At 41.4% G+C, this 12712-nt stretch overlaps 1 protein-coding gene across 1 annotated transcript in view; it reads right to left on the bottom strand.

The window, feature by feature from the left end:
• Positions 1 to 5902: 5902 nt before the first annotated feature.
• ARHGEF26 (Rho guanine nucleotide exchange factor 26) overlaps positions 5903 to 12712 on the bottom strand; it is a 58357-nt gene continuing 51547 nt past the window's right edge. The window contains exons 12-14 of the mRNA XM_056357997.1: positions 9369 to 9436; positions 9003 to 9107; positions 5903 to 8171 (exon numbers count right to left, since the gene is read on the bottom strand). Of these exons, the coding sequence (XP_056213972.1) occupies positions 8029 to 8171; positions 9003 to 9107; positions 9369 to 9436 (316 nt within the window). The 3' untranslated portion in view covers positions 5903 to 8028. The remainder of the gene's footprint in view (positions 8172 to 9002; positions 9108 to 9368; positions 9437 to 12712) is intronic.

The following is a 12712-nucleotide window of genomic DNA, read 5'->3' as shown; positions in this document are numbered from 1 at the left end:
CTTGGCAGCCTCGTACCTGCACTTTGCAGCCATAGCTGCAGTTATTTCCAGGGGAACACAGCTCCTGCATCTCATTTTTGGTCACCTGGAGATGTAACCCCTCTCCCTTCTTGGGGTTTAGTTCAGTTTTGTTTCTTGTGCTTTGCAAAATGATCTTGAGGATTTATGAGCCTTATCTTGAAGAAAACAACTGGTCAGGTGAAGCTTTTTTTTTTTTTTTTTAAATACAGAAATAAGTCTTAACTTAGTGACTGTACTGTGCCTAACAGGAGCCTTATCCTGAAGAAAATAGAATTGGTCAAGTGAAACCTTTTTTTTATACAGAAGTAGATCTAACATAGTGACTAGACTGGTGAACAAGAGCCTTATCCTGAAGAAAACAGAATTGGTTGAGTCAAACTTTTTTTTTAAATACAGAAGTAGATATAGCTTAGTGCCTAGACCATGGCTGACAAGAGCCTTATCCTGAAGAAAACAGAACTAGAAAAATTATTTTTTTTTATACAGAAGTAGATCTAACTTAGGGACTAGACAGTGGTGAACAAGAACCTTATCCTGAAAAAAACAGAATGGGTCAGGTGAAGCTTATTATTTTTTTAGACACAAATAGGTCTAACCTAGCGCCTAGACTGTGTCTAACAGGGAGTGGTTAACAAGCTCGTTATTTCTGCAACACAGCTGCAAAAAAGCCCCTGACGCGCAGTTACACTGATTGGGGAGGTCGATTATTTTACCCCCAGGTGCTGATGGTTGTGCTTTAAATAGGAGGGAGGAGGGAGATCCTGCCCTGGCCTGGGGGGTGGCGGTTGCAGGAGGTGATTTAAGGGGCAGACGGAAACGCCACGGCGGCTCCAGCGAATAGGGGGTTTGGCGGGCATTTGCTGCTGGGTGGGAGCGGACCGTCCCGGCGGGCGGCAGTGCCCGCAAGCCCACTTCCCTGGACCCCCCCCGCGGTTGGGATCTCGAAGATCGGAGCTTTGGGGGTCTCCGGACCCTACCGGAGACGGCCGGGACCTGCCTGGAGATCGGGACGCAGGTAAACGCGGGAGGTGGAGGGTGCGTTTACCTCAGGACGGCGAGTTGCTGTGAGGGCCTCGCGTCTGAGGAGGCGGGAAGGCAGGGGGACACCGGTGTAAAGTAAACGCCTGAAGTGGAAAGACGAAAGAGTAATCCAGAACAAACACAAGAAATTGACTTGTAATTTGTGTGAAAATGATAGTGAAATTACTAGTTCTTCAGCTCGGGCCTCTGGGTTTGGAAAAGGGGTGTTGTGCAGGGAGAGGGGGGCCGATGCAGGAGGACTCAAAATGGCGGTTAGAGATGAGGGTGGAGCAAGGGGGTGTGTGGGGCCTGCTGCTGCACTGACACAGTTGAGGTTCATGATGAAGCACCTGCAGTAGGGCTGTTTATGGCAGGGTTGGATTAAAATCTGGGAAGAAGATAAAGGATGGTGAGTGGTTTTATTCCTGTTGTTCTTGGTTTTTGCAGTGCTTTAGATGATGGCTAATATTTTGCCTAATAAAACAAAGGGCAAACAGAAATACAGCAACAGCAGAACTTGGGTAACAATATCAGTGTTTGTGCTGGTGTCTAGCTCTTGACCGAGTCTGAGACTAGGATCGGACCTAGCTACACCTAAACTTTATTAATAACAGAGGTTAGAAAGCAAGGGGGTCCACTCTGAATGTTGTGACTCAGTGGGAGATTTTCCCTTTGTTCTCTTTGTATTTCTTTAGATATAAACCGTTGACCAAGTCTGAGACTAGGATTGGATCTAGCCGCACCTAAGCTCTATTAGTAATAGAGTTTAGAAAGCAAGGGGGTCCATTCTGAACCTCGTGACTCAACGGGAGGTTTTCCACTACTCTCTTACTCCTTAAGTTTCTTTAGATATAAACAGTTGACCAAGTCTGAGACTAGGATTGGATCTAGCCGCACCTAAGCTCTATTAGTAATAGAGTTTAGAAAGCAAGGGGGTCCATTCTGAACCTCGTGACTCAGCGGGACGCTTTTCCCTTATTCTCTTTATTTCTTAAAATCTTTAGATATAAACCGTTGACCAAGTCTGAGACTAGGATTGGATCTAGCCGCACCTAAGCTCTATTAGTAATAGAGTTTAGAAAGCAAGGGGGTCCAATCTGAACCTCGTGACTCAACGGGAGGTTTTCCACTACTCTTACTCCTTAAGTTTCTTTAGATATAAACCGTTGACCAAGTCTGAGACTAGGATTGGATCTAGCCGCACCTAAGCTCTGTTAGTAATAGAGTTTAGAAAGCAAGGGGGTCCATTCTGAACCTCGTGACTCAGCGGGAGGCTCTCCCCTACCTTTCTGCATTTTTAATTTCTGTATAAATTATTCCAGTTTAATTTTGATTTTATTCTTTGTGTGATTTATCTATGTAGCAAGCAAGTGAACCTTGACCTTTATGAAGTCTCACTCCCACAAATTCCTATTAAAACTTTTGTTCAATACTTTTAATGGTGATTCTTTAAGCACCTCTACATAAAGCACTTGTTTGTGACGGTGTTGACTAAACAAATCAAACCACCATCCCAAATTGTGGAGGATCAGAGCGTGGTATAAAGGCTGCTGCTAGGAAGAAATGTGTGCTGAGGGGTTGTGGCTTGGTATGGCCAGATATTTACTACTACTGTGTGAGTAATCATTGGCTGTACTTTCCCAACTGTGCTTAAAGCTTTTTCTGCTTTAAAACATATGTTGAGTATCAGTAAACCTCTGTGTTCTTTGGAGTTTGAAAATTGGCCTTTTCCAGATGTCAGGTATGCTGGTTTTGGCTGGGATGGAGTTAATTTTCCTCACAGTAGTGTGTATGGTGCTGTGTTTTGGATTTGTGATGGTATGATGTTCCTAGCACAGTCTCTGGGCCTTTCTTGTTTCTTGGGCTGCCCCACCAGTGAGGGGGTTGTGGGGCACAGGGAGCTGTGAGGCAGCTCAGCCAGGACAGCTGACCCAAGGGATGGCCCACACTAGGTGTGTGGCTCATACTGCTCAGCAGTAAAAGCTGGGGAAGGAAGGAGGGGAGATGTTCAGAGTTGGGATGTTTGTCTTCCTGAGTTACAGTTTAACGTGCTGGAGCCCAGATTTCCTGGGGATGGCTGAGTTACCTGCCCGTCCATGGAAACGTTGAAATTAATTCCTTGTTTAGCTTTGTGTGTGCGGTTTTTGCTTTACCTATTGAACTGTCTTGATCTCAACCCATGAGTTCTGATACTTCTGCCCTTCTGTGAGTCTCTTGCTCATCTCGCCCCCAGGGAAGGAGCAAGTGGCTGGGTGGCGTTTAGCTGCATACCAGGGTCAAACCACAACTATCTGAATATCTGTGAATGCTTGATGTAAGGTTTTTAACCTTTTTTCATATGGCTAGCTAGAGACCATGAATGTTTTGCTTCCCAGTTCCTACTGCATTTAATGAAGGCTGTGTCTGCCTGTGTGTTAAAGAGTTTCTAGTACCTTCTGGAACTCCAGGTTATAGAAGGAAACAATTCAGTGATGGTAATTAATTTTTCCTAATGTTTGTGTTCTCTCCAGTTTGCCTAAATGATGTAGTTGTTACAACACAGTGTTGAATATCATTTGCAGATTACAATGGAGCCAAGACTTAACACTCCCTGTGTTAATTCTCAGGAAAAAAGATCTCAGAGTTCCTCAATCTTTGAATCAAAATTTACTCTAGGTTTGTTTCTACTACTTGTGTCTACTTGTTTGATCTAAGTATGTTACTTTAGAAACAGGAAGTACGAGGGAAAAAATGAAGCTTGTATGAATATATTCTAGAGATGCAGTGTTTTAAGGTGTGTGCATGTAAATGTGCTGCTGCGCAAAGACACTGTTTCATGAGGTTGTGTAGGTTGACTAAAGTGGTATAACTTTATTTTCAGCAAATTAGCTTTGCATAATGTAGAAAGAGGTTATTCCTTGGTATGAAAGTCGGGAACAATACAACATTGTAGCATTTTTTTTTAAAGTTCAGTAGAAAAAAATGTATTTACTATGCTGTAGGGATGATACAAAGAAGAGACTGACTGTTCTTTATATAATCTCTCTTTTATAACTAAACTGTTCTTCAGTTATGAGTATTTAGAAATTGCCAGGACAGGTTGAAGTCAGAAGAGTACTGGTGTTCTGAAAGGGTACTTGAAGGCCCTGTGGGGGCATCCAGGCTTACCAGGACTGAAGCAGGTTCCTTCAGTTGGGTACAGCCTCAGCTTTAGAGGGGTAAACATAAACCTGAGACTTTGTTCTGATCTGTGCAGGTACCTAATCACCGTGCCAGTTGTACATGTTGGCTTCACGTGGTTGACCATACATAAGGTCTACTTAATTGCATCATGTAAAATGAAACTTTGATTCAGGGAAATGAGAGCCTGTTTTGTTTTGTTTGTGTGTGGGTTTTTTTGGTTTTGGTGGTTTGTTTTTTTTTTTTTTGGGGGGGGGGGGGGGGGAGTTGGTCAATTTGCTTAAAATCTGATTAGAGAAGTCACGTATGGAAGGGGTAGTACAGATTCCAGGCCCTGCAAAAATGAAAGTTAATTTTACAGCCACAAACTCCTGTGGTCTATTGCTGTAAAAAGGACAAACTAGTGTAATCTCTTCCTTGGGCAGTTTTGCTGATGAAAATATCACGGAGTTGCTAAGGGGGGGACACACCACAAAAAAATTAGTTTTTAAAAACCTACTTTTAAATAAATAGCTTGTCATGCTGTCTTAAGTTTCTCAGACCTCTTTGAGCTACCATGGAATGTTAACTTCCATTTTAAGAGGTCGTACCATTTACCGGTGTTGTGCCTGCCTCAGGCATGTGCTGATGCTACCCTAAACAGAATGCGATGCAGTGTAGTTTTTTTTCTGTGGATGGGGGAATTATGTAGAGCTGTGTAGTTTAGAAAACACTGATGGCATCAGCTGCTTCCCTCGAAAATTCTCCAGGAAGTACTGCCTCAGTAGCTTGCCAAAAAGGCCACTTTTTTCTATTTTGATCCTTTGTTTAGCATCAAACAAGCTATATGTGAACAGACGAGTGGGACAAATGTGCAGATGTGCACAGGGAGGTTGCAACAGCCGCTTGGCTAAGGGTGAGGTTGCTGCTGAGAAGGTCCCCAGACCGCTGTTGTGGCCAGCAGACATCAGCCAGTCCCAAGCTGTCAGCACTAACACAAGTTAACGATCTTCTTTTGTATACTAACCCCTACAGAAGTTACAGTATATTATAAATAATTGCAGTACAGTATTCCAGCATTTATTGCATGCAGAATACTTGGGCTCCCATGGCTGGTGAAGGGGCAGGAAGGCATGTCCAGTGAGGAGCAGCTGGGTGCTCTGGGTCTGTGTAGTTCTGAGGGAAGAGAGGCTGAGGGCTGCGCTCACTGTGCTCTGCAGGTTCTTGATGGAGGGAAGGGAGCTGCTGAGCTCTTCTCCCTGGACCCCTGGCAATGGTTCAAAGCTGTGTCTGTCAGAGGAGGTTCCGACTGGACATGAGGAAGCGTTTCTTTACTGAGAGGGTGGTCAAACCCTGGAACGGGCTTCCAGGAGAGGTGATTGATGCCCCGTGCCTTATTTGTGTGTCAGAGGCATTCAGGCAATAACCTTAATGCCATGGTTCAAGTTTTGGTCAGCCCTGAAGTGGTGGAACTGGGTGATTGTTGTAGGTCCCTTCTGACTGGAACTAGGCTATGCTTATAGAAAGCTACAATCGTTGAAGCACTCTCTATTCCTGACTCCCTCTCTACCAGTACAATCTGAGACATGAGATGCTGTCCTGGCCTGCATTTTACGCATTGCTCCAAGTTTGTGGGCATATGTGTAAATTGGTTCTATGACTGACAAAGTAGGGCACACGATGGTGCCGTTTCTCTTTACAGAACGGAAAACTTTAAATGCCACAGGTTACAGAACAGATTTAATGTCTTTTGACAAGAATGTTAACAACTTGCAGTATAATGGTGTTTCTTGAAAAAAACCTGAAGCTTTTTTTAGTAAGGACTTAAAAACATTTTATTGATTGTTGTCCTGTAAAATCATGGATGTCTAATTCCTGAAGAACTGTGTCCAGCAACAGGAAAAATATGCCTTTAAATAAACCATTACATTATTTTTGGAAAAAGTAGGTATGAAAAATACATACAATGGTATTAAAAAATCCAATAAAATTAATGTCTGGATTTATACATCCAGTTGTGTTAAACATCTGCCTGTGTACAATAATATTTGTTACAATATTAGCAGTATTTTTGCTTTATTAAATAAGTCTTTGTTCAATTTACAGTTTCTCACTACTATTTATCAGTCCACTTATAAATTAATTCACAAGGCTGTATAACCACTGTCAGACTGTCAAGGTAAGTATTTTTGTACAAAATTATTGCCCTCCTAATGTATTTTAAAAATTGTTACAGAGATATATTTCTATAAACATACAATTCATTCACAAATTGAACCAACATATTACAGTATATAAAACAACTTACAACCCCTTGAAAAACATGGGGAATACAACAATAAGAAAGCCTTTGTACTACATGTTCTCCCCATGGTTTTGTTGAATGTGTATTCTATGCTGTTGAGTTACCAGCTGGTCCTTAAAAAGGTGAAGATTTTTATAGTACAAACTGTCATGCTTATATACAGAAAAGATGCACTGAAATTTACTTAGAGTGCGTTTTGTTCACACAACATCAAGTGATGTCTCTTCTGTGAAACTCCAAAGCTAAACTGCAGATGCAAAAAATTTTAGCAGGTGTTGTGTAGTGCAATTGTGAGCAGTCTTCTCTAAAGCAGAGAAGAGTATGTGTGAAGCAGCACCAATGTGAGCTCCTCTGAGAGCAAGGTTGGAGTAGTATTTTGGCTCCCAGCTCTTGCCTGAAGCACCTCATGACATCAAGTGGCACTGCCAATCAGGGAAGGCAAAGGTAACAAAATACCAAGTTAAATCGTAGTGCTAAGCCTTCTCCTTCCATGTCTTTCCTCAGTGGTGGTCCTACTCTTCATACATATAATAGCATGAGAAGACCTGGCACCTTAAGAAAACTCTACACCTCTTCATTCTCCCTTATTTTTGCCTGCAGGTTCGACGTGATGCTAGCAAATACTAAAGATGTAGGTAAACTGAAGTTCAGTTAGTTCTTCTCCCTCCACAGAATGGAAGTACAGAAAGACTAAGAAACAAAACAAAAAATCCCTACCAAAACACCCACCCCACCCCATAACAAAGTATTTCATGTTTTCTCTAGTCCTCATCAAAACCCTTGCTTTAAAAGCGTTAACTTGAACTAAATCTTCATATTAATACACAAGGAAAACAGAAACAAAATGGACGCGTTTCCAGTTCTACTCCTTTAAAACACCTCTGTTAAAATGGATCTGAGGAGGAGATCATCAACATCATCTATTGTCCAGAGTTCCTACCTCTTGCTTTCAGAAAGCCTTTCACCACTGCAACACTAGAAGGAGAAAATGTCTGAGCTGTCTGAACAAGTATGGGGAGGTACTTCTCTCTGAATTCCTCCCTGGAGCTTGTGTCAGGTTTGCTAAGGCTGATTAGGGATCTGCTTGCTTCTTACAGAGGAATGTAATGCTGCAGTTTGAGGACCAGGAAACCCTCAGTACTGCTGTCCTCCTCTAGCTCTATGGGTGGGGGGGGAGTTCCTGGTGTTTTTAGTCTCCTGCACAAGAGCTCTGCTTCTGAAAGAAAGCCAAAATGCTCAAAACCAGATGGAGGGACTAAATATGGTGAAACTGATATTTGAGTCAGGAAGATGTATGGCTGATCTCTAGTGCCTAAGAAACTACTTCTAGTTGAAATCTGTTACTGGTCAAGCCAGGTTTCAGTACACCGCTCAAAATGCATAACAAGAAGGGATGAGTATCTGAACCATCAGTGCTCTTAATAAGTAGATTTTTTGCATTGGTGACTCACACCTTCTGTGTGAGAGCTGTAGCGTGCTGTCCATGGGGTACAGCAGCACAATTAGTGCAAATCCTGTGGTATAGTATAAAGAAGCAAAACAGACTACACGTTGGTTTCAAGTCCAAGTAAGCGGCCCATCCGTTCCATGTTCTTGTCAATTGTGGCGCGGCATGTGATTTCTTTAGCGCACTCCACGGGAAACCAGCCTCTCTCACCATCCCGCAGTCGTTCCCCTTCGTACCAACCTGGGGGGGGGGGGGGGGGTGGGGTGTGTGTGGAACAGATGACACAAGGAGTAACAAACCTTTGCAAGTAATGTTAAACATACTTTTGTCAGAACTCCATGTGTTGCACTGGAGTAGACACGGTCATAGTGTTGCACGGTTACCTTTTTAGTGAATATAGTATCAAATTAAGATAGTTTTGGCAGATTGTTTTTAAATTTTTTTTTTAATGCAGGCAGACTAGGAACAACAAGAAAAATAATGTGAAAAATAATTTTGTATTGTAATTCAACAGTGCAGCACAATTGATGGGATATTTGATTTCACATGTAATATTAAATAACATCATTAAAAGTTAGGATTTGGTGCTTCAAGCATCACTGAGTCAGCACATAGTGAGATACTACTATAATTGCTTCCATGTCTGGGTAAGAATCACTCTTCACTGTGCTAGACCCCTCTACCTAACAGGCAGGGAAGCACAGCATGTAGCACACTAATATGTATGTTTCTTTCAGACAGACCTGGTGCTCACTCACAAAAATGGCTGAGCCCTGTGATTTTAGGTAGAATTCAATTTATGGACATTTCATGCGTCAAAACCAGCCAGTACATACTTTCTGCAGCTATTTATCTATAAAAATTATGATGGGTGATGAGTTACACCTTGAACAGCTGTTGCCTAAGCAGAGGCTGTCATTTAGAAACCTGAACCAAAAGGCTCACGTTTTTCTTGGAAGCTAAACCTTTATTCATTGTATGGCCCAGTGCTATGAGGAAAAATACTTTTTTCCTAGCTCGATTCACCTGCAGTGGTGACAGATGGTTACTGCCAGCAAAATTCTCACTCACCATCGTTTACTTTTTGATAAACTAGAACAACGTCGGCAACTTGAAGAGACAGTTCATCTGACTGCTTTGCTGTGTAAGTTCTGATGATCTCCACCTGAGTTAAAGCTGTGGAAGAAATAAGTAAAGGCTGAATTAAACACTTCGCGTAAAAGAAAGGTGATGCATGCAAATAGAAACACCGCCTTAAACGGAACTCCTCAAAGAAGCTCCTGTGTGCAGGAAGAGATGGCAGCTTCACACATGTGAAGCATAAAGCAACAGAGCCTAGGAGATTTCTATGGTTATGCTTGCTCACATCCCTACTAAGGGGCAGTGCATTTCCATTCCCTGCCAAAGCTCTCAGAAATCTTGTTAGTTGTAACTTACTTGTCCTGTCAGTTTTCTGCCTGTCTCTGTCCTGTCCAAGCACTGTAATCCAGCGAGCTCTGTCACTCCTGTAAACAAAGGCAAAACTCAGTTTCCAGCTCTTAATAATGGTCAAGCCTACTACCACTTCCAAGAATCTATATTTACGTGTTTCCTCTTGATTACTGGGTGAAGAAAACAAAACTACTTTTCCCCTCAAAATACGGCAAGAAAAGGTGTGCTAGTACTTCTAGTAATACGTTATTCAAACATATTTTAACTATTTTAAGCAGATTCGATTAGGAAAAAGGCCTATAAACATGGGACCTACGGGCATCATGTCCTGCATGCCTTTGTTGTATTTATTTTTAAGTAATACAGGTGAACGTCTCCACAAGTATCTGTGACTGATGCATCTTTGTAATCTTATTTTTTTAAAAACAACCCATCAAACATACAAAACATCTAATAAAGGCAATACAAACCAAAAGAGTCTCTGTGCTCTCAGAAGGACACGTTCATGTTTCCAGAAGTGTTGGTTTGGGAACTTGCACCAATAAGCAAGGGCCCAACAAAGGCCTAAATTATTAGTCACTTGAATCTCACCTTGTTTAACCCAGGAAAAATATAAGCAATCTCTGATGACGTGTGTCAGTACTTCTGAGGAAAGCAGAAAGGCTTTACCTAGGTCCCAAGTGTTACACAACAAAGCACAGAAGCACGGATTACTGACAACTGATTTTGAAGGGAGTGGAACAGATTAAAGTGATGTCAGACGGTAAAGGAAAACTAATCCTACATCACCTCTGTTAACCTAAGATGAGCTATAACAACTTAAATCATTATAACTTCAAATCTTGGCAATTGAAACTTCATTCCCAAGCCAAAATTTCAGTGAAATTAGATTTTTTTTCATATTTGTTGGGTTCTGCTATCAGTACAGATTAGAATAACTCAAGGGAGTTTCAGGCTTGAATTTTTCCTATTTCCCCTCCCCTAAAAAAAAAGCATTGCTATCTTTGGATAACTGCAGTTTTTAACTAAAAATAATAACACGTGCCTTCTGCTGAGACTTGTTATTTTGTCAAAAATCTGAAACATCTTGAAACTAGTGCTGTTTCCAAAGTGTCAGAAGATGGGATATTTTACACAGACTGTAAGAGACTTCTCTAGATCTAGAGTACATCTCCCAAGACATACTGTTGCTCAGCACGTGTTGCAGTTTGACTGTGAAGCCCAGTCTCCACCATTCTACTACACATCATTCCATGATAAAGTTTATCAGTCTCTTCTAAGAATGCCGACACTGTCTTTTGTAGCCTTTCTTCCAGCTAGCTCTAGGAGTCTCTGCTCACAGACTAGCAAAACTTCCAGGGGATGAAGTTGTTCTGACCACGCTTCTTTCAGAATGAAAAAAATACCCTGCAGATCATTTTGAATGGACATATTTTTACTGTTTCTTTGGCATTTATAGTTAGAAACTGGTGTTAGGGGTTTTTTTTTTAATCCTAACACAAATTCTTCCTCAAAGATGGAACTTGGGCATGTGTCGTACTAACATTTGCTACCTGTTGCGCCTTATACAGGTGGCCAAAACTACAACTTCATGCCGCTTCAGACATTTCAGTCATTAAAAGTAGGTAACAGGTGTTGGACTATTTTTCCTTCCCCTGTAACCATTTGTAACAGGAAAACTACATTTCCTTTCAGACAACTCTTAAGAAAAATTGGGTAATGCCAGACTCCCAGTTTAAGTATATATTTCTGCATAATCTCTGTGCACCGTACATTTTGTGCCTTTATTCACAGGGCCATATAAAGTTCCTGACCTAACCCTGGTACTTTTGTACTTGGAAACCACAATCCACATGAAGTGACAAAACGTGATTAAAACTATGCTAGAAATTTTTGCGTCACAGAACATTTCGGTTTACATACGCAACAGTATTCAGTAAGCATGCTAAAACCATCCAGCTTGGGCTTCCCTATTGCAGAAAGTTTTTCTGTACCTTCTGTGTACATGATAATTACCCTATAAAAATAAGAAATTTTTAAATTTAATTCTTTTCAGAATCTTTACCTCTGAATAACAATCTGCTAAGACTGCTATTTATATTACAGTTTATAGCAAATCAATAATAAATCTGCAGGACAAAATGTCTTTTCATAAAAAGCCCAGACAACTAAAAATGTACGGCATTTTCTTCCCAAACAAGTCTGAATCATCTGATTACTTTATAATGAGATCTTTAATAGAAATCATTCATGATCTACGGTTTCTTTCAGAGTTATTCTAAGCTTTGAAAGCAAACCTAAAACTGTAAATTTTTCCAGGCTGGGATATGTCTGGAGCAGTCTGTTTCATGTCCTCTATCCCGCCTCCAGCTTCCACTAAAACAGATAAAATCTTTCATTTTTGTGAACAGTTGTGTGGAAGTTAATGGCACCATAGAGAAATGACAGCCTTTCGGATATTTGCACCCAAAAGAACAAGACACTTCTTGTTGCTCATTTCTAAAGCAGACGCTCTTCAAAACCATGACAGGAGAACAAGGACCGCCTCTATCCCAGCACAGGCAGCTCCGTGGCTTCCCCAGGGAAATGTCAAACTCCTTCCATTTAACCCAGTACAGTTTCCACTTCTGCACCACACAGCTAATATAATAAATAATTCACAAATCACTGCTCTGGGACAAAAGTATTCTGCACTCATACCCTAACGTTTGTCTGCCACCACAGTTATGCCTCAGGATACAGCTGTGCTTGTTTCTTCCTGGTAATACAGTGTTCTACATACAGAAAACATGGTATAAATGCCACATCGCCAAAACGACTTTTAATTGAGGTAAGATACCTTAAAACAATAAAAAACAAATGAGCACTGAAAAGTATGAGATGCAGAGCAAGCCTAAATGAGTATCTGCCATCAGATTACTCAAAAGTCATCTTACCTTGATAAGTATCAAGAACACATCCCTTAACTACAGCAGCAAAAGCAACACTTCCCCTGTAGTAACCTGCATTACACTCAGATCCACACGCTCGATTACAGGGCATGTACAGCAGCACATGTGCCATAGGATGAGATGGGAACACTCCTACACAGAGCCTGTAGCTCTGACTCCACAGTGCCTCGATCAGTTTAATGGACCTTTCATTAGAAATTTAAGAACCCGCAGGCCCTTGGCACAAGTTCTGCTCTTTGAGGTCTGTAGTAGTCTGAACCATTCATAGAATAACTATATATTAAGCTGTAGAATGTGTACATACAGTGCTTTCAAGTACAGTACACCATTTGCTGTTCTGGTTTACTTTAGGCACTCACCCTCTGGACATAATGATTATTAGATAAAAGCGCTATGTTA

The sequence above is a fragment of the Falco biarmicus genome, chromosome 13 (genome assembly GCF_023638135.1).
Source record: "Falco biarmicus isolate bFalBia1 chromosome 13, bFalBia1.pri, whole genome shotgun sequence".
Lineage (NCBI taxonomy): Eukaryota > Metazoa > Chordata > Aves > Falconiformes > Falconidae > Falco > Falco biarmicus.
The sequence above is the reverse complement of the archived record's forward strand: the minus strand, read 5'-3'. Positions and strand labels throughout refer to the sequence as shown.